The 20,341-nt window shown below is 39.3% G+C and overlaps 1 protein-coding gene across 1 annotated transcript; it reads left to right on the forward strand.

The window, feature by feature from the left end:
• Positions 1-188: 188 nt before the first annotated feature.
• ISOC1 (isochorismatase domain containing 1) lies at positions 189-19,586 on the forward strand. The gene is made up of 5 exons (XM_004042442.4): positions 189-581; positions 10,462-10,581; positions 10,691-10,894; positions 12,451-12,567; positions 18,407-19,586. The coding sequence occupies exons 1-5, from the start codon at positions 273-275 to the stop codon at positions 18,551-18,553; spliced, it is 897 nt and encodes a 298-aa protein (XP_004042490.1). The 5' UTR covers positions 189-272; the 3' UTR covers positions 18,554-19,586.
• The last annotated feature ends 755 nt before the right edge of the window (positions 19,587-20,341 follow it).

Consider the following 20,341-nt stretch of genomic DNA (forward strand, 5'->3'; position numbering starts at 1 on the left):
GAACGCAGCGGCCGGGGAAGCTGGAGGGGGCGGACCCGGCCGGCGAGCGCAGGCGCTCCCTGGCTCACGCGCGCACCCCGGCCCCACCACCCACCCTTCCGCCGCGGCCCGCCCTCCGGGGCGGGTAGGAGAGCGCGCGAGCAGCGGTCGTCAGGACACGCCCCTTCGCCTCCGCGAGCTGGCGGGCGGGCTGGCAGCGACGGGAGGCGGGGCCGCGGCGGCCGGCTGGGTGCGACTGGGCGGCCTCGGAGCTCGCAGACGCTCGGGGGAACATGGCGGCTGCGGAGCCAGCGGTCCTTGCGCTCCCCAACAGCGGAGCCGGGGGCGCGGGGGCGCCGTCGGGCACAGTCCCGGTGCTCTTCTGTTTCTCAGTCTTCGCGCGACCCTCGTCGGTGCCACACGGGGCGGGCTACGAGCTGCTCATCCAGAAGTTCCTCAGCCTGTACGGCGACCAGATCGACATGCACCGCAAATTCGTGGTGCAGCTTTTCGCCGAGGAGTGGGGCCAGTACGTGGACTTGCCCAAGGGCTTCGCGGTGAGCGAGCGCTGCAAGGTGCGCCTCGTGCCGCTGCAGATCCAGGTGGGTCCTGCGGGAGGCCGCGCGCCTCCCTGTTCCTGAGTTGTCCCCGTGCTGTCCCCGTCCCCGTCCCTGTCCCCGCCTTCGCCGCGCTCCTCAGGTGCCCCGAGCCGCCCGGGACCCGGGCCCTGCGCGAGTGGCTGAGTCCGAAGGGCTGCGCGTCTTTCGCAAGTTCCGGGGCCGGCTGGGGAATGCCCCTGTCCAAAGGTGATGGTCACCAGCTGTCCCCGGCGGGGGCGTGGGCCTCGTAGCTGGTTTCAGCGCCCGCGAACGCCCCCACGTGTGTGGTCCTCGGTCGCCCGCATCCGCTTTTTATGCCAGGAGCAGGTCCCAACCTCCTGCGTAACCAAAGGGCTGTGCTGTAGTAGCTGTTTTTATTTTGGGGTGATGGGTGATGCAGAATGGGGGGAAATGAGATTGTGGGGAGTATTGGTCTTAGGGTTTGTTCCTAGAGTTGTGTTAACCACTTGCGGAAACGCAAACTTTGGGAGTCAAACCCATTCCCCCCGCCTTCCCAGGCTCTCAGGTTCTTGGGCTTAAGAGTTCCCTAACCTTAAGCAAATAACCATTTGCTTAGCCTCCTCTTAGTAAAGTGTCTACTGACTTGATTACGTTTTGTCGTCTGCATTGAAAAAGTCATTTGACTCCATGATTGTAATTCCTTCTTAAATACAAATACCCAACTTAAGCTAGACCTTGAGTTCCTGGGCCTGCTGGCTGGGAAAGTTGTTCTGCCTGAGGACTACTTAATAGCATTTATTTTAAGCTGTGCTCTCATGCTAGGCGGGTTAATCTTCCGTCCTCTTTAGGATCAGATTGTTCACTGGCGAATTTATATTTTGGAAAGGAAAGAATATAAGGTATAATTTAGGTAGTACACTGTCGATATCATTTCTTTAGCTGAGAAACTGATAAGTCATTTTTTCAGAAGACCAAACTGAAATGTGGGATTCGGGGATAAAAGATATTTTAATATTTAAGTGTCATTTTCTTTCTTTTTTTGTTTTTAGTTTTTATGGGCACATAATAGTTGTACATATTTATAGGAGATGTGATATTTTGATTCAAGCATACAGTGTAGTGATCAAATCAGGGTAACTGGAATATCCATTACCTGAAACATTTATCATTTATTTCTTTGTTCCAAATTCACTTTTGTAGTTATTTTGAAATATACAATAAATTATTGTTAACTATAGTCACCCTATTGTGCTACTGAACACTAGAGCTTATTCCTATGATCTGTGTTTTTTGTACCCATTAACAGTGCCATTTTCTAAGGATTATTCCCTAGTTTTTTTCCACTGTAGTTGGCAGCTGAATTGATGATGTTTCCTGTCACCCCAACACCTGTGCCAGAAGTGTCCAAAGCAGGTACTTTAGCTTCGATAAAGTTCCTGCATTCAGAGGACAAAGTCAGAGACTGCACTCTCTACCAGTGGAGAACCTGGAACTGGATACAGTGATCTGATACCCCAGAATCTTACCTGCTGCTCAGATAGGGAATTGCAGTTCTTAGATGCTTAAGACTCCTCATTTTTATGTCTTCAAGCGTTTTCCTGTCTGACACCTCTCTGCAGCCTTCCTTGTCAGTCCTTTTACGTTACTGCTGCCAGAATACTCAGATGTTGGATGCACCTTTGAGAAGTCCATTTATAAAGGCTAGAATCCAAATACTAACTGCGGAGGTCTGGGACTATACTTAGGATGCAGACTTCTTTATGAAGCATTTCCTGTTACGGCTTGGAGGGAGGCTGGGCTCTTATCTAAGATAATGCTATTCTAAACTAGGCCCCAGCTCTGTAAGAGTCCCCCCCTTCCAAGGTAGGATTTTTATATTTGAAAATTTCAGGGCCTTGGTCTGGCAACTCTTAAAAACATTCTAGAAATTAATGAAATGTATGTACCTGAAAACGCTTGTACATTCTCAAAAGGCGTTATATAATTCTGGTCACCTGTGGCTTTTGCAGTGTTTTGCTTGGTATAGGAGATTATGTATAGTTCACTTTTTTTTCGTGAGGTTTAAAATAACAATAGTATTACTCTACTCCATCTTCAGAAGAAATTTTTCCACCAACTAGTCTAATAATTCTTAAGCATTAGTTATATTTTTGCATTTATATAGCTTTATATTTTTAATTCTTTAAAAATATTTTCTGTTCTATATTCTCTCATTTTAGTAGTTATACTTTGACTTCTTCAGCCTGATGCCTCTCCTAGCTTAGAGATAGATAAAGGAAAGGGATAGATACATAAATATGCAAACACTGTATACCGTATATACCTTCTGATACCGATTTATGTCTATATGAGAAGAGAGAGATATATATACACACATACATATGTATGCATATGTGTGTATAATCTCAGAAAGTCATGATATTTCTCATGACTACTGTACTATATTCTTTGGAACCTAACAGCATAATCCTAGAGACTTGGATGTTTTATGGCTGTAAGAGACCATACAGTTCATTCCACAACATGTGAGTGGCAGCTTTAAATGCCTGGCACAGTGAATGCAAACTTGGATTCAATTCTTGTTCCTTACCTAATAAATGAACTTTCACTTTGAGGAAGTGCAGAAGAACATAGGGAGGTGGAGGTGAGTAACTTGCTGCAGGTTACATGGCAAGTCTCCGCATATGCCTGGCTAGCTCCTCCACAAATGGGTGTGGAGGAGCTAGCCAGGCGTATGCAGAGCGTCACTTACAGCCGAACACAGCACTACTGCTTGCATGTTTAATGAGAATGGAGCAGTCTGGAAAACAAGTCACAAACTTGAGCTCTTGTTTGTTCATTTGTCTTGATGCTGCTCCTTGTTCTTTGGAATAAATGCTTGTCACTTAGGAAGACTCAAGGTTGCCTATCAGTGAGTCCATGTTACTGGGGATGGTAGGCCCCTTCTTGAAGGCAGGGACAAAGAGCACAAGTTTGGCCACATGTAGTTCATTGCGTAAATAGTGATTTATTATTTCTCCACACTTGGGCCCTGGAGCCTCTGTGGCCCTGGCTCACGTACTGTTAGTCTAGAATGTATTCTTCATTTGCGCCGTGGTATGAGTTGCCTTCATGCTTACTCTGACAGCTGTGGCTGATGACCTTGTGAAACACAGTGGCTGCCTTTGCCACACTGCACCCGTGCTTGTTATTGGTTCTATGAGAACTGATCTTTAAGACCCCCCATTGCCAGTATTAGGCTGTGGTAAGTTTTTGGTGACTTCTTTTCTTAAATATTCTGTCAAAGTAACAATGTCTGCTGACAGCTCAGGTAGATGAAGGCATAGCTTATGTTTCATGCTTGGTTTGTATGTCTGCAGCTTTGCCAAATGCTTGAGATCTGATGAATTTTGAGACACGGGAAAGAATATAAATGAGAGGATTATGTAGTGGGGATTTACGTCATTTTTATGACTTAAAAGTTTTAGTTTTTCAAAAGGTATTTTCTAAGTTTTAGGTAAAGGAAACATTTAACTGTGGGAACTTACATAAATGTGGTATCATGCTACCACCAGTGCATTTTCCAGCCTGTGGCCAGGAAAGACAGAGCCTACGGAGAAGAGAGGAGGAAATAGACAGTGTAAGAAGGATGCCAGTGAGGGGATTTTACTTCTGTACATAGCAGGGAAGGCTTTGGCAGCTTTCTGTGGCCAGAAGATAAGGGCGTTCCAGGGAAGGTTATTTTGACCTTTTCCCAAGATGGTTAACTGGCAGGGCATTTTGCTCCAGCTTTCATTTTCTTGGAAGTTTATTACTATTATTATTATTTTAAACAGGGGCATGAACATTTTATAGCTAGAAGAGACTGACAGGTTCATGGTGGGAAGGGAGGGAAGGCAGGAGGAAAGGAACCTTGTTCGCCTTTGGCTTGATAGTTTGAAGGTAGTGGTTTTTGATTACAAAACCTTTGCCTTAGGAGCGTGGCAGGAAGAGGGGGTAGATGAGCTAATGCTCAGAGAGGAGACAGCTGGATCTTGAGGTGGTTGTATTGTCTCTACCCCATTGGTTTGATGTGTGTCACTTTAAAAAAAATTAACATTCCAGAATAATACCTAAAGCATTGTATCCTTTTTTGCTCCTTGTGAATACATTAGAGCTACCTATAAATAAACTGTGTTTGAGAGTAGGAGCTATGATCTGAATTTTGAATTTTTTTTCTTGCGTTTAGCTAACCAAGGGAATCCTAATGTAGATTCAAATGTCATTGTGGTCCTGGGCTTGTCTAGCTTCACCTTCACCCCAGTCTGAGGCACAGTCTTAAGAAATCCTTCAGTCCTCACCCCTGGGGTGGGTGGAGACAGCTGGCCTCCCTTGGGGATTTAAAAAACTCATATCTTAACTGATAAGCTAGGGTTGTAACCTTATGCCAGTGACATCAATGTTCACAATAGGTGAATATGTTGTAAAAATAAGAGTCAATAAGTATTATTTCACAGCCTAAATTAAAAAGTCCCTGATCTGTTTTTCCAGGAACAATCTTGTCTTAGTGATTTGGTAAGGTCTTGGTAACATCTGGAAATCTACTTTATAAATTACTTTATGATTCACTTTCCTTATTCTGCATATTATGTTAACATAACAAGTTATGCAATGTTAGCATTCCTATAAATATATTTATAGGTTTCTAAAGGGATCTTAATTGTAAATATTTATCCTCATTAGAGGGTAAGTTTTTTAACATATGCTAAGTTTTAGAGTGTAGTGTTTAATATATGAGGGACATCAGAATAGCCTAATACATTTATTGATTGATTATATGAAGCCCATTTAATCCTTGAAATACCCCTATGATGTAGATACTATTTTTCTTGCTGTGTTACAGATAAGGAAATTGCATATGGAGATATTTACCTAAGTTCATGTAATCGAAATTAGTGAAATTGAGATTTGCACTCAGATTCTAATGCCTACTGAGGCTTGTGCTATAAAGGGGATCTTTGTAACCTGGGGGAGTCACATCACAGACCTCTGTTGTACGTGAGTTGACATTGGAGCCAGGCCTTACTATAGCTGTGGTCATCGGATTTCCTCAGAAACACTTGGGAGTGAAATAACGATGCCCCAGGTCCCCTTCCAGACTTTCTCCCAAACAGATCATGCCTATTTTGTGACTCTAATTGACTACCAAATTTTTTAAACATCGCATTTACAGTTTCAAATTTTAATTATTCCAAATCCCTATAGTAATTTGCTATGGGGCTGGGTGATGTGAAAAGTCTTTTGAGTATGAAATCTAAGGTCAAATCCCAGCTATGACAATTCTTAAGAAAGTAGACAAAATATTTATACTTGAATCTGATCTCTTAAACTCTTGCTTGAGGAAGCCATTGGCTATGATCAACTTTTTATATTTAAATATATATATATTTGTATATGTATCATGTGCAAATGTGTGTGTAGGACTATGTGTAGGCATATAGATATATACGAAGGTGTGTAGATACATATATTTATATGTGATTTGTTTATATTCCTTAAATATGCATAGATCTGTAATTGCTATGCTTTTACTCCTGGTGACATTTGGTCCAGTCCACTTTTAATTTGCTGAGGCAGGACTGGCTGTCTTACAGTTGCAACATGTAAATGTTTGGCTACTGGCGATATTTTTTAATTACCTTAAAGATTTTGGTTTAAGAGAACTTCATGAGTCAAAGTAAGAAATTTCCGAAATTTAGAGAGTTGTATGATTTTAACAGCCTGTTGGAATTCATGTGGATTTGGGGTGAGGATTTGGGAGGATTGGTTGGACATGATTAAAGTTTTTCAGTATGTTTTTGGTAGCCACAAAAGTTCTTTTCTGTTTGTAAGATATAGACGTTATTCCCCCAAATATCATAGCATAGGGAGGCCATTAAAAAAAAAACTAACTTTTTATTTTAGAATAGCTTTAGATTTACGATAAAGTCGTAAAGATAGTACAGAGAGTTCCTATATTCCTGTACCCAGATTCCCTATTTTTGTTTGTTTGTTTGTTTGTTTGTGAGACAGGGTCTTGCTCTGTTGCCCAGGCTGGACTGCAGCCTCGACCTCCCGTTCTCAGAGGATCTTGCCACCTCAGCCTCCTGAGGAGCTGGGCCACCAAGCTCAGCTAATCAAAAAAAAAAAAAAAAAAATATATATATATATATATATGGTTGGGTTGGGTGTAGTGGTTCACACCTGTAATCCCAGCACTTTGGGAGGCCAAGGCAGGCAGATCACTTGAGCCCAGGAATTCAAGACCAGCCTGGGCAACATGGTGAAACCCCATCTCTATTAGCAGTACCAAAATTAGCCGGGTGCAGTGGTGCACGCCTGTAATCCTGGCTACTTGGGAGGCTGAGGCACAAGAATCGCTTGAACCAGAAGGTGGAGGTTGCAATGAGTCGAGATCACGCCGCTGCACTCCAGCCTGGGCGACAGAGTGAGACTCTGTCTCAAAAAAAGATGTTTTGTAGAGACAAGGTCTCACTATGTTGCCTAGGCTGCTCTTGCAATCCTGGGCTTAAGTGATCCTCCCACCTTGGCCTCCGAAGTGCTGGGATTACCAGCATGAGCCACCATGCCCAGCTGGATTCCTTAACATTAACATTTGATATTCCTGCAGTACATTTGTCACAACCAAAGAACCAACATTGGTACGTTACTATTAACTAAACCACACTTTATTCATATTTCACTAGCTTTTCCCTAATGTCCTTTTTCTGTTCCAAAATCCAAACTAGGATACCAATTACATTTTGTTGTCTTGTCTCCTTTGGCTCCTCTAGTCTGTAGCAGTTTCTCAACTTTGTTTTTAATGACCTTGACAGTTTTGAGGAGCACTGGTCAGATATTTTGGTAGAATGTCCCTCAATTTTGATTCATTTGATGTTTTTCTCATTGTTGGACCGGGGTTGTGAAATTTCAAGAGGAAGGTCACGAGGGTCATTCTCATTACATCATATCAAGGGTACATGTTATTAACATGATGTCATTAATGACATTAATCTTGATCACCTGGCTGAGACACAGTCGTCAGGTCTCTCCATTGTAAAGTTACTCTTCCCCCTCTATACTCTCCTCATAAGAAGCAAAGTACTAAGTGCAGCCACATTCAAGAGGATGTTGGGAGTTAAACACCTTACATAGATACTCTCCACATCATATTCAAGAGCATGTGGAGAATGTCTATGAAAGGTAGGGTATTTTTTATTCAGTAAATTGTAACCTGTACTCTGCTTTAAAAACATGCCTTTCCACTGTATTCTCTATGGTTTCTTTGTTTACTGAGTTTGTGGATGGTAAGTTCCTATACTAGAGAGATTTCCCAGGGCAGTGAGGATTTTAGGGCTGTATTTTTGACCTCCTCAATGTGTGTCTAATATGACACATCTGATGCAGTCCCCTGTCCAGAACCCATAGCTAAAATGAAGGGCAGGAAACACCAGCTAGCAAGAACTGGAGACCACAACTCTGGATATTTAGGATTCCTGGGTAGGTAAGGATTTATTCTTTTAAACACCTCAACTTAAAAGTATCTTGACCATTTTATAATGTAGTCCTTCTGAAATATATAATTTAACAGTTTTCTTAATGAGTGGGCTGGAATGATGTTTTCCTAATTTATAAGTTAGAACAGCTTTTTACTCTTCCACTGGAGGTCTAGACTGTAGCATTATTTGAGTTTTGATCTGTTTTTATTGTATTTTGAATCTTTTCTCTGTCAGCCATCATTTCTTGCTGCTATCAGTTTGCCTGCCTCCAGCAATTTCCTTTCTGATTGGCTGTTTATAGCCTTCTGTTAATTTAGAATCCAGACAATGAAACTTGTTAGGAATGTATACAGAGGTAGTCAATACAGTATAAAATAGGATCCGAGAGCTGGAATTCTAAGCAAGTGTAAGCTCTAAGCGTGTTAGTGAATGGCCTCCACCACATTTACGCAACTGCCCAGGAATTTTATTTTTCAAATTTTTTTTTTGTTTTTGCTGGTTCTCACCTGTTGTGAAATGGTGAGACTGGCTTAGTTGCATTATGGTTGTTTCAGTAGGTCTGCTGCAGGCAAACTGCTTTATGTAGTGTGCCCTAAACACATTGTGGATGCCTAGGAGTCCATGATGCAAATTTATAAAAATGTAGATATTGAGCCTTTTGAGTCAATATTTGATGTTTACAGAGAATTTAGTGATTGGTTTTTAAAATAGTATCCTAAATGCACAAAAATTAGCCTTCCCAGCAATGCATTTATATTTGTATATAAGATCCTAGTCGCTGCTTTTGAAAATGACCAAAGTGGAGGCATAATACTTGCATTTAAAATTAAGAAAAGAAACAGCCAAAGCTAGAAGATATAATATGCTTGAGAATTTATTTTAATCATACTTTATTGGAAAAGTAGGAAAACCCTATACATAGAGTAGGAATTACAGATGGCTCTCACATTCTAACATGAATTTGGTATTGGATTGTGCATAGCTAGTTAATACACATCTATAGAGTCAGTACCAGAGGGAGATTAAAGTGCCAGGGTACTTCAGACCAGGACATAGATAAAACAAAGTGCAAACCAATTAGAACAGTTATATCATTAAGGATTAAAGATTTCTTAATGGTTAATTTAATTCATGTAGTAATTGTTTCCAGAGAGTCAACCCCTGCAGAGATACTAAGGAGAGTCTAAGGCTGTGCTGGTGGTGAAGCCACACCATGTAATCCAGACACAGACTCTTTTAGAATATTATTAATAATCGTTATCTGTAGGTGGTTTTAGGGGAAGTAAAGTAGGATAATTAGAGGGATGATTTAAGGGAGCGGCTAGTAAGGGTATTGATAATGGTTCATTCAGGACCAGAACACATCCTTTACAGAACTTCCTGCAATTTGCAAAAGAAAGAAAAGCAACTCAGACTTTTAAGAATCCAGTGAGAGTAAATTCTCATATTTAATGGTGATTTTTGCTTTTTGGTGGATCCATATTGGGCCCAAATTGTTATAGACCGACTACAGCAGCTAATATGAGGTTTGGTAATCTAATATCCACTTTTCATCTTAATTCATTGACTTTCCTTATTGTGATAACTATAGTTTAAGAATGAAGATGTCAAATATAGGTCTCTTCCTTGTGAAGTAAACGACAGTTCATTTAACAGCAGTGGTGTGCTTGGTATCATTTTGTTGCATTTTGTTTGAACTCTAAAAATTATTCTTGAGAATAGCATTTTCATATTTCTATCTTGATGATAGCAGTAATTCTGGATTTGCTTCTGTCTGTTTTTTGTTTTTAGTTTTTATGTTCCTGCTACAGATATTTTAAGTTTTACTTTTTATACTTACAAGCAGCAACATCAGATTTTTTTCTGTTGTAACACTTTTTCTGATTATAAAGAAATTTCTTCAAATAACATTCAGGAAATGTGTTTAAATAACACTTGGAAAATATAGGAATGGTATAAAAAAAGAAATTACCAACACCTCAATTATGTAACCACTTGTTAATATTGTAATGTACTACTACTTTTATTCATATTTTTACATTATTGAAATACTATTGAACTGCACTTTTTAAAAATTAACATTATGAGTATTTTTCCTTGGATGGTATGAATTCTTTGAAGACATATACATATGTTTTTTAATTGGCTAAAAAATGTTTTGTCATGTGAATGTGTTAAAATGTGTTATATCATATCTGTATTGTTGGCTGGTTCATTTCTAATTTCCGCTATTAAAAGCAATTCAGAGAACATCTTTTTGAGTTTTTTTTTTTCCTGTAATTCAGATACTTTTTTTGGATAATAGCTGTAGAAATTGACTTACTGGCTCAAACAGTAGGACCATTTTTCTTCCTTTATTGACCTCCACTGAAAATAAATGTCATTGTACAACAAGTGCTAAATCATTCTTTTTCTTTTTTCCTCAGCTCACTACCCTGGGAAATCTTACACCTTCAAGCACTGTGTTTTTCTGCTGTGATATGCAAGAAAGGTTCAGACCAGCCATCAAGTATTTTGGGGATATTATTAGCGTGGGACAGAGATTGGTATGCTTGTTTACTTATTTGGTCATATTTGCTGAATCATGATATACACTCATATATACACATATATGTATATAGCTAATTGTTTTTGTGTTTGGTTATTTTTTTTCAGTTGCAAGGGGCCCGGATTTTAGGAATTCCTGTTATTGTAACAGAACAGTACCCTAAAGGTCTTGGGAGCACAGTTCAAGAAATTGATTTAACAGGTGTAAAACTGGTACTTCCAAAGACCAAGTTTTCAATGGTACTACCAGAAGTAGAAGCGGCATTAGCAGAGATTCCCGGAGTCAGGAGTGTTGTATTATTTGGAGTAGAAGTAAGTACCTGTTACTATGGTTTAGGCACAATATTATTTATAGAAAACTCAATATTTGTGGAATGTAATTTCATATATGGTATGCCAGGTAGGCAGTAATAATGAGGAAAGATAGCCACCATGTATTATGTTCACTATTTGCATGGCACTGATCTGAACATTTTATAGCTGTGTATTTATTAAGTCCCTTAAGCCACGTAAGAGCTAAATACTCAGTAGTCTCCCCATATTAAAGAGGATACTAAAATACCGAGATGTTGTGTAACTGACTTGAATGTATGTAAGCTGATTGATTCTTGGTCCTGTATTTTTAACTACTACTTTTGGAATACATTTTCACCAAAGGCATTATTTTAATGTATGTGTTGTAGAATTTCAGTTAGGTCATATTTTTGTGCTAGAAGAACCTTGGAGGTCATGTAGTTCATTGTCCTTCAAATCATGTATGTATCTTTTTACAGGGGAAAAATACTAATGGATTCCTATTGCTGATTTCAATTGATTTATTCCTAGCTTTTAAACAACTATTAAACTAAAATTTTAAAAATTATGAAAAAAACACTAAAACAATGAAATCAAAATATTAATTTAATGTGATTATGACAACTTGAAGGTAACTTTTGTAGTAGTAGGTTTTAACAGAAAGATATTTCCTCAGGCTTAGATGTATATTCAATATTTCTGTATTTTGGCACAGTAAAGAAGAAGCCTGTTTTGTATAAATATGTCGTACCAAGTGCTGTTGCTGGCTTTGCACCTTTTTTGCTTGTTCATCATCATTAGACCTTATGCTCAATCACAATTATCTTTGAGTAGTCCTTCAATGCTAATTTTAATGAGGTGTCATTTGATAATTCTCCAAAACGCTCTTGTCATGTGAAGATAAAGTTGACGTGGCATCATTGAAATGTACTTTCATTGGTTGTAATACATGATTCAGTCATTGTTGAAGCCTGTTTTTATTCTATAGTATCTGTTAATGAATTGACACAAGTTAGTACTTACAAAGATGGAATCTGTATAATACATTTGCGGATGATATGAACTGGGTTTTTTTTTTTCCCGTGTCATAAGTTATTTTTAACTTGGCCTACCTTTACTACAGAGTGCCTCATAATGACTCAGTTTTCCCACTAAGTTCTCAGTCTGCAAGACTGCAGACTCATTCTTCATGTTGGACACTTAGGGTGAATGAAGAAAAAAACTCAAAGTCGCACCAAAACTGAGTGCTAGTAAATCAGCTATGTGAAGGTCATCCAGATCACATGGAGCAAAATCTTTAACAAATTCTTGTAAAACTCTAAGAATATGTTTAAGGTTCTTAGTATCAGAAACATTGGCCTAATTCAGTTCCTGATTTTACAAATGAATAAACCAAAGCCAGAGATACTGTTTTATGCTCCAGATTATCTAGCTAATTAGAAGCAAAACTAGATGTAGAACAAGGTCCTTAGATGATCTGTAGTGCTCTGTGTGCTTTATCATGTTGTTGTACATTTGTAAACTACTTTTAGTTTATTATGTTATTATATATGATTTTTGTACTTTCCTACTAGACTCATGTGTGCATCCAACAAACTGCCCTGGAGCTAGTTGGCCGAGGAGTCGAGGTTCATATTGTTGCTGATGCCACCTCATCAAGAAGCATGATGGACAGGATGTTTGCCCTTGAGGTAATTGTCCGGCTTGGGAATAGATCATTTGTCAAGTTTTCCAAATAAATTAGAAGAATACTGGATATTTAACAGTAATGAAAGGTTTACCTCCTAAATTTGAGTTGGTCTGGCAATATCAGACTGATTGATTTCAACTGTGCACTGACTGACCCTTAAGGCTTCACCACCATATCCTATTTTATGTCTCATTTCCTCCTTAGATCAAGGTTTCTAGCATTGCCACAAACTCCTTTACATCTTTTGTCATACGTTTGCCCTAGTTTTATACGTGAACTAGGAGATATTCCAAGAAGCCTAACCTAAACTGTTTAGAGGTTTGCAAATTAAAAATAGCTCAGTTGGGTTTAACTCATTTAGCCAAAAGCTAGAGCAGAGCAGGCCTAACCCAGTTTAATATGTAGTGGACCTTCTGTATCCACAGGTTCTATGTCTGTGGATTCAACCAACCACAGATAGAATTATCAGAAATAAAAAGCAATAAAAAATAACATCACAACAATAAAAATAAAAATAGAATGATAGGACAGAATAACATCTATTTACATAGCATTTACATTGTATTGGGTATTATAAGTAATATAGAGATGATTTAATGTATATAGGATATGCATAGATTATATACAAATACTATGCTGTTTTATATCAGGGACTTGAGCATCCATGGATTTTGGTATAGGGTGGGGTGGCATCCAGGAACCAGAGATGACTATTAGATTTCCTCAGACTTGAATTTCTGGGACTAGGTGGTGTGTCATTGACTGTGGACACCACTTACATCCAGTGTTTCATGGTACTCTGGCATTAGAGTGTCACCATGTCTCATGGAATCAGGGAGTCTGTAATTCTCAGTCAACATTGCCCAACAGTAGGATGTCAAGCATTTTCTTTTCCAAGACTGTTAAAAAGCAAACTACCACATAATCTTGGGAAATATTCACTCCATATTTCGTTTGATCTCTCTCTCTCTCATATTTAGTTCTAATTTTGTAATAATTTTAGAGCAATGTGCATGTGAATTTAATTGCTGAGTTCTTTAACTGTTTATTGAGAATGGGAAATACATGGGTTTGTTTTGTTGAGACCCTCCAGTGTTCTATGCACAGTCTGGCCTGTGAACTGCCTTGTCTGTAGTAGGAATTCTAACTCATCCTTTAGCCTACTGTGTTCCCCAGGGTGGTAAGGTAGAGCAAATGAGAAAGGGGAGGGCCTTATCAGAGGAAAGAAGGGGTGAGTACAGGGCCACAGGGTGGTGGGAAGCAGGCGGGTAGCTGGCCACAGCAGTTGTTTTAGGGTCCTTATTGGCTCTCCCTTCTCTATTATTGCTGAAGCAGAATCCTATACTGAGATTACAAATAGAAATTATTTATTTTGTTTAGCTATTTTCAAGTCCATTAGGCTATTAGATTCTCTGGTAGTTAGGTACTAAGTATTGCTGCTTCTTCCAATCTCAACAAAGACCTTTAATCCATTTCTTGTTTCTTTTTTTTTTTTTTTTTTTTTTTTTTTGAGAGAGATGGAGTCTTGCTTTGTCACCCAGGCTGGAAGTGCAGTGGCACAATCTTGGCTCAACTGCAACCTCCACTTCCTGGGTTCAAGCAGTTCTCCCTGTCTCAGCCTCCCGAGTAGCTGGGATTACAGGTGCCCGCCACTGCACCCGGCTAATTTTTGTATTTTTAGTAGAGATGGGGTTTTGCCATGTTGGCCAGGCTGGTCTCGAACTCCTGACCTCAGGTGATTTACTTGCCTCGGCCTCCCAAGGTGCTGGGATTACAGGCGTGAACCACTGTGCCCGGTCAGACCTTTAATCTATTCTTATAGTCATGAGTTAATCAATTCCTACTTTTCAGGTTTTCCTGGTAACCTGAGTTTAAATACTTCATTGTCAGGTCCTCACCACCTCAGCCAGCAGCTCTTTCAGCCACTGTGGATAAACCTTTATTGTAATGCTGAGGTCCAGACCTTTGGAAATAAAAAACGAAAAACACAAAACAAACTTCCTTACTTGTAAAAAAGGACTTTTTTCAAGGACTTTTCTCCTACATTCATATTTTCTTAGATATGTCTTTGTTATGGCAACTTAATGACAAAATTTTGATTGGCAATTCTGTCTTTGCACAAGACTCAGATTAAAAACAATTCCCATCTGAACCATTCTTTTTAGAGGCAATCTGTAATCTTTCGGATTAGGAGTCCACACAATGTGGGGATAATGTGGGTTTGAAGGAAGGTTCTGGTGTTTTGTAAATTTGTGTCTTTGAGCAAGTTGTGTAATCTCTATGCCTCAGATTTCTCATTGGTGAAATGGAAATGATAATAGCAACAAGATCATAGGATTTTTGTGAGAATGGAATGAGATAATATATTGATAGCATTTAGGATAGTGCATGACATAGTAAATACTCAGATGTTAGCTGCTGCTTTTTTTGTTGTTACTGATTGTTGTCTTCACGTGGTTAGTCACCAGAAATGTGTAAGTATATAACCTCTAAGACCCAGAAGGGACTAGTTCTTGGAAGTTCTGAGAAGGGAGGGAAAGAATCTGTTGTCTGGGGTGGATTTGGAAGGGCCTGGAGCACCAACATTGCCTGGGGTTAAAGTGTTGAGGTTGAAAGGGAAAACCGATCATAGATAAGTCAGGTGGTTATTGATAGGGAAGACCTGCCGTATTGCAAATTTTTTTCCTTTTAGTCTTGATTTGATACAGAGGCGATTTACCTTGTTCCTAAATTTGAGGAGGGGGGCAATGTTAAGTGTTCTGGTTTGTTTCCATAAGTGTGAAAGTTAAAATACCATTGTGGTCCTCTCCCCTTCCTCTCTATTCCTGTAGAACATAACTACTGAAGATAATTCCCAAGACTAGCTATATTGCCTGTTAAGATTATTTTAAGATTCATAGTTTGCATTATTGAAACTTCACTGTACCAGGGTCTGTGGCATGTGCTTTATTCAAGAAATGTTTTCTGGGTATTTGTCATCTGAAAGACATTACTCCTTTCAATTAACAATTGTAGAGTGCGTGAAGAATAAGAGAATAAAATCCTCTCTTGACCTTGATGTCCTTGTACTTCCGGGGAGTTTTAGTGTTGCTTGGAAATCTAATGGGTTTAGTCTTTTTCCCCCCTCTCTGAGGCTTTCATGACTTAGTGCACATGCATTTTTTAGGTTTGTGGGTCAGAGCAATCCTTCTTTTCCTTTGGCCTAGTTGGATTAGTTTTGCAAGTGTAAGGGGAGAACTTCAGAAGTCTAATGCACATGTACCTGTGTGCATTAAATGGCTGGAGTTTTAACTGCCCCTTTTTAAGCCAGGAGAGAAAGTGGACTTGGGACCAGCATTGTCAGGATGGTGGGCAGGGACTTGCTAGGTATGTCTGGAAAGCTCCTGCTGTTCTTTCTCTGCTCAGGCACGTTCTTTGGTTGGGAAAGGGCAGGCACTGTGGGAATGGCTAAGAGCCAGATTGAAAACCATTGCATTTGCTAAGCTACACCTTTCTCTAACACAGGTTCCTGGCTAGATGATTTTAAAACCCAGTCAGTGTTGGCCACATGTCAATCTTGAAGCAAAGTGATAGTGTATGGGTGTCACTTTCCTAAAATGTATTTCTGTGATGTACACTTCCCACTCTGCCCCTGCTATGGCCACCTGAGTCTCAGCATCACTGAGGCTTGTTAGGCTTAGGTCAGTAGAGCACTAGGGAGGGCTGGACATTGTAGACAGGCTTCTTGCAGCGTCACCAGATTCCTTCCTTAGACCTGGGAACAGATTTATCTTTCCTGTCTCACTAAGGAACTGGGGAGATTATTGAGAACTAACCTTTATTGGCACATTGGAGTATACAGTGTAAAGCACTCTCACAGACATTGAAATCCTGTGATTTAGTCCTTGATTCAGACTGAATCATTGCAAGTCCATTGATTCAACAGTGAGCAGTAAGGAAGGCAGGGCTGAGCAGGGCAGGCAGCTGGTGATGGGGAGAGCTGGACATGAATGACTTGACATTCAGTGCTGTTTTCATACAACTGGACTGCAGCTTATCATATTTATTATCTGCCTTTCTGTCTGAAGCAAGCACACGATCTTTTCATATTTTTGAATGGTTTTGATATGGTTAATCAGCTGACTATAAAGCAAGGAGGAGGAAATTAGGGCTTCCAGAAGTCTTAAAAAAATCCTCAGAGATAACTCACACCTGGTGTGTGTCTGAGCTTATGGCCTTACCCCAGGCCCCCAACCCCCCCATAAATAGCTGCTGTTTTTGTTTTTTTTTATTTTGTTTTTTTAAAAAATTGCTGCAAAGTTCTGGTTAGCTGCTCTGCACCCTTTTCTGTACTGGTCATTAAGGTCCAAGCTTGCTTTCTGACAAGTAGGTTATGGCTTATACTCCCTTATACTTCATTACGGATAAAAATAAAGAGTCTGCCAGTGGAAAGGTTCAGTCTGCTGATGTACAGCCATTGAAGGAAGACTGACTTACACTCTGCAAGGATATTTTGGCTATGCAAGGGCTTCCTGGGTTTTTTCCTCTGACTTACCTAGGAATTGTTTCCAACCACTTCCTCTTTCATGCTTTTTACATATATGCTTTTTGTGATAACAGTTTGTGTCTTTTTTTCCCCTGGGATTTCTGATAACGCATAAATCCAGAGAATGAATCTGTGCTATAGAATTCTTCTATTTTCCTCCTTTCCTCTCTCTACCCTTTACCCCCGACTTTTTGTTCTTTGCTCTCTTCCTTCCCTTCTTTCCCCTTTCCCTTCTCCTTTCTGTCTCTCTTTTCCTCCTTGAGCTTTCTGTCCTTAGTATTATGATTCCACTGGGGCAGTTTGGCAAGGATATTCTTTGACCTATCAGTGAAACTTTACACAACCTTGAATTTTACACTCTTGTTTAGTGGTATTAAAATGTTTATGATGGCAGCAGTAGTGGTGGTTCTCTTATCATCCAGGGGGTCTCCTGACACAGAGAGAGCTCTTTTAGCACCAGTCATTTCTAGACAAGGGAACTCTTAATTGTAGGAAGGACTCATATGCTATAGGTCAGATGTTTGGGTGCAGTAAAAAGAAATTAAGAACCATCATTTTAATTCTTATAGTAGTTTTAATCCAATTAAACAATTTATATGAAATTTGATAGTAAATTACTAATGTAATGTTCTAGCAGCTACAATTATATCTGTAGTACAGCTAATGGAGCTTTAAAATATTACACTCCCCTCGATTTTTAAAACATGAAGAGCTACAAAATGCCAGGAGTGCCAGGCGTAAGTATTAATATGCATCACGATCTCATGTATTATCAGTTAAACTACAGAGGGGGAAAAGTGGACAGAGGCACCTTTTAAAAAATCTCAGTAGTAGAAATAGAAATAAAAGTTTAATAAATTTAGAAGTCACAAGCAGCCCTCATTTGAGTCAATGAATGAGTAAGACATGAAGCACAAACCTGCCAGGAGTGTTCAGGAAATAGCAGCAACTAAATGTCCAGATGTTCAGTGATGGGCACGTAGTAACAACCATTCCTTTTCTCTCTCTCATCTCATGTTTTACAGTCATTTGCCTTGATGACTTTCCTGTTCTGGGCACATATATGTCATAACTTTGGCTACCTATTCCCTTTTACTCGTTCTACTCCATTTTACTAATATTAAGAATAATCATATTGACTTTGTGGTATGCCTGGTCTTGAAATCCATCCCCATCACTGAACTTGATGATATGGCTGGGAACCACGGTTTCAGTAGAGGACACTAATTATTGCATCCCAGCATAGTGTTACTCTTCTGAAATAGTGTTCATTCTCATGCTCATTTCTTGATTTGCCTTTATCTTTTTGTTCAAGCGTCTCGCTCGAACCGGGATCATAGTGACCACGAGTGAGGCCGTTCTGCTTCAGCTGGTAGCTGATAAGGACCATCCAAAATTCAAGGAAATTCAGAATCTAATTAAGGCGAGTGCTCCAGAGTCGGGTCTGCTTTCCAAAGTATAGGACATTTGAAGAACTGGTATGCTACTCACTGGTGAAGGACAGTCAGGTGAAGGACTGTAAGCCCACACAAGCTCTTCTTATCTCTACTAGAATTAAAATGTTAAGTCAAAAATGGCTCCTTTTTTGCGCCTCCTAGTGAAACTTAACCAGCTAGACCATTTGAGTACCAGCATTTAGTTACAAACGTCAAAGGCTTCCGGTGCTGCTTACCTTCCTTTTTTGTTAATGTGCTTTTATTTATTAAAAAAAAAATTACAATGAAGGTGCCTGTTTTGTCTCTACTGTGTACTCTGATCGTATCTTTCCAAAGTGCAGACTCTTGTGAAGTTTTCTTAAATTGTGCACTTTAAAGAAAATGACGTACCAACGATGATTTGGCTTTTATATTACTGTAAGATGTTATAATGTTAATGTGGATGTAGTGCTTTTACTTTACGGATTGATTGGAATAAGATTATCGTATATGAATTTACCCACAGGACTCTGAATCATGTTACCCACTCCCCTCACAATGTTGTCCACTTACTGAGTGAGTTGCATTGATCTATCCGTACCAAATGATGTTGAATAATTACATATCTTTCTTGACTATACTGATTTCTTATTTTGGTCACTGTTACTAAATCTCTGTTAATATTCTCTCTTTTAACTGAAAAAGGATGGGATAGAAGGGTTTGCAATGCCATATTATTGGTGGAGGGCTGTTTTAACATCTTTGAAGTATGACTTGCTGAATATCTTTACCAACATCTTGAATATATATTCTAGTGTCCATAAGATTTAGCAAAAAGATAAAGCTTGGGTGGAATATCATTTTAAAATGTTGATGTTCTGTTCTATATTTTCTTCACCTGCTCTCCAAATATTGTAATGCAAAAAGTCTCAGTAATGATTTGGTAGGATTAATTTTGTGGTCATTGTTTCTCTTCGATAAATTTATTTTCGTTAAATACTTATTAGAGGGTTTTGAAATGTTTTTCAAATATGTGAAATGTGAAACTGCTGTCTTTTATATTAAAGTAATTAAAGAAAATATATTGTGATTGAAATTATTTTGTCCTCCACAAGATGGCTCTATGAGTATTCTTCCAGGGATTCTAATATTTATTTAAGGTAATAAAATCTTGACATTTATAATCTTTCAACTCATGGGAGTTTTCAAAGAAGGAAAATCCTTTGTATGTAGGGGCAGATGGATTTTACTAAAGGGTGAAAGGCCTTCTTCATTAAGAGCAGATTTTTTAAATTTTTTCCTATTGGCAGTGGTAACAAATAGCAACCTGGTGTGTTTAAATACTTTTTTTCCAACCATTTGTGTGTCAAAAAAGAAGAATCAAAGATTTCTGCACCTTTAAAAAGTTTTTATTAAATTTAACCTAGTGCTTCTCAAACTTTAATATGAATGCAAATTATTTGAGGATCTTGTTAAAATGCTGATGCTGACTCAGTAGGTCTGTTGTGCAGCCTGAGGTGACATTTTGCATTTCCAAGGTGACATTTCGCATTTCCAAAAATTGGGCATTTTCCACCAGTGCTGTTCGGAAAGGACCATATTTGAAATAGCGAGAATTTAACTCCAGACAACTGTTTTCCTACACTGCACCCAAACCTTTCAGGGCTCAGTGAAATACCAGTACAGTGAAGCCTTTTCACAGGTGAAACTAATTCTGTGACGTCAGCTTCGTTTCCCCTGCCTTCCATAACAAACTATTATACCACAAACAGTGTCGTAAAACAACGGCACAAGTGTATTCTCGCAGTTCTGTAGGTTAGAATTCTGAAATGAGT

This window comes from Gorilla gorilla, chromosome 4 (assembly GCF_029281585.2).
Source record: "Gorilla gorilla gorilla isolate KB3781 chromosome 4, NHGRI_mGorGor1-v2.1_pri, whole genome shotgun sequence".
Classification (NCBI taxonomy): Eukaryota; Metazoa; Chordata; class Mammalia; order Primates; family Hominidae; genus Gorilla; species Gorilla gorilla.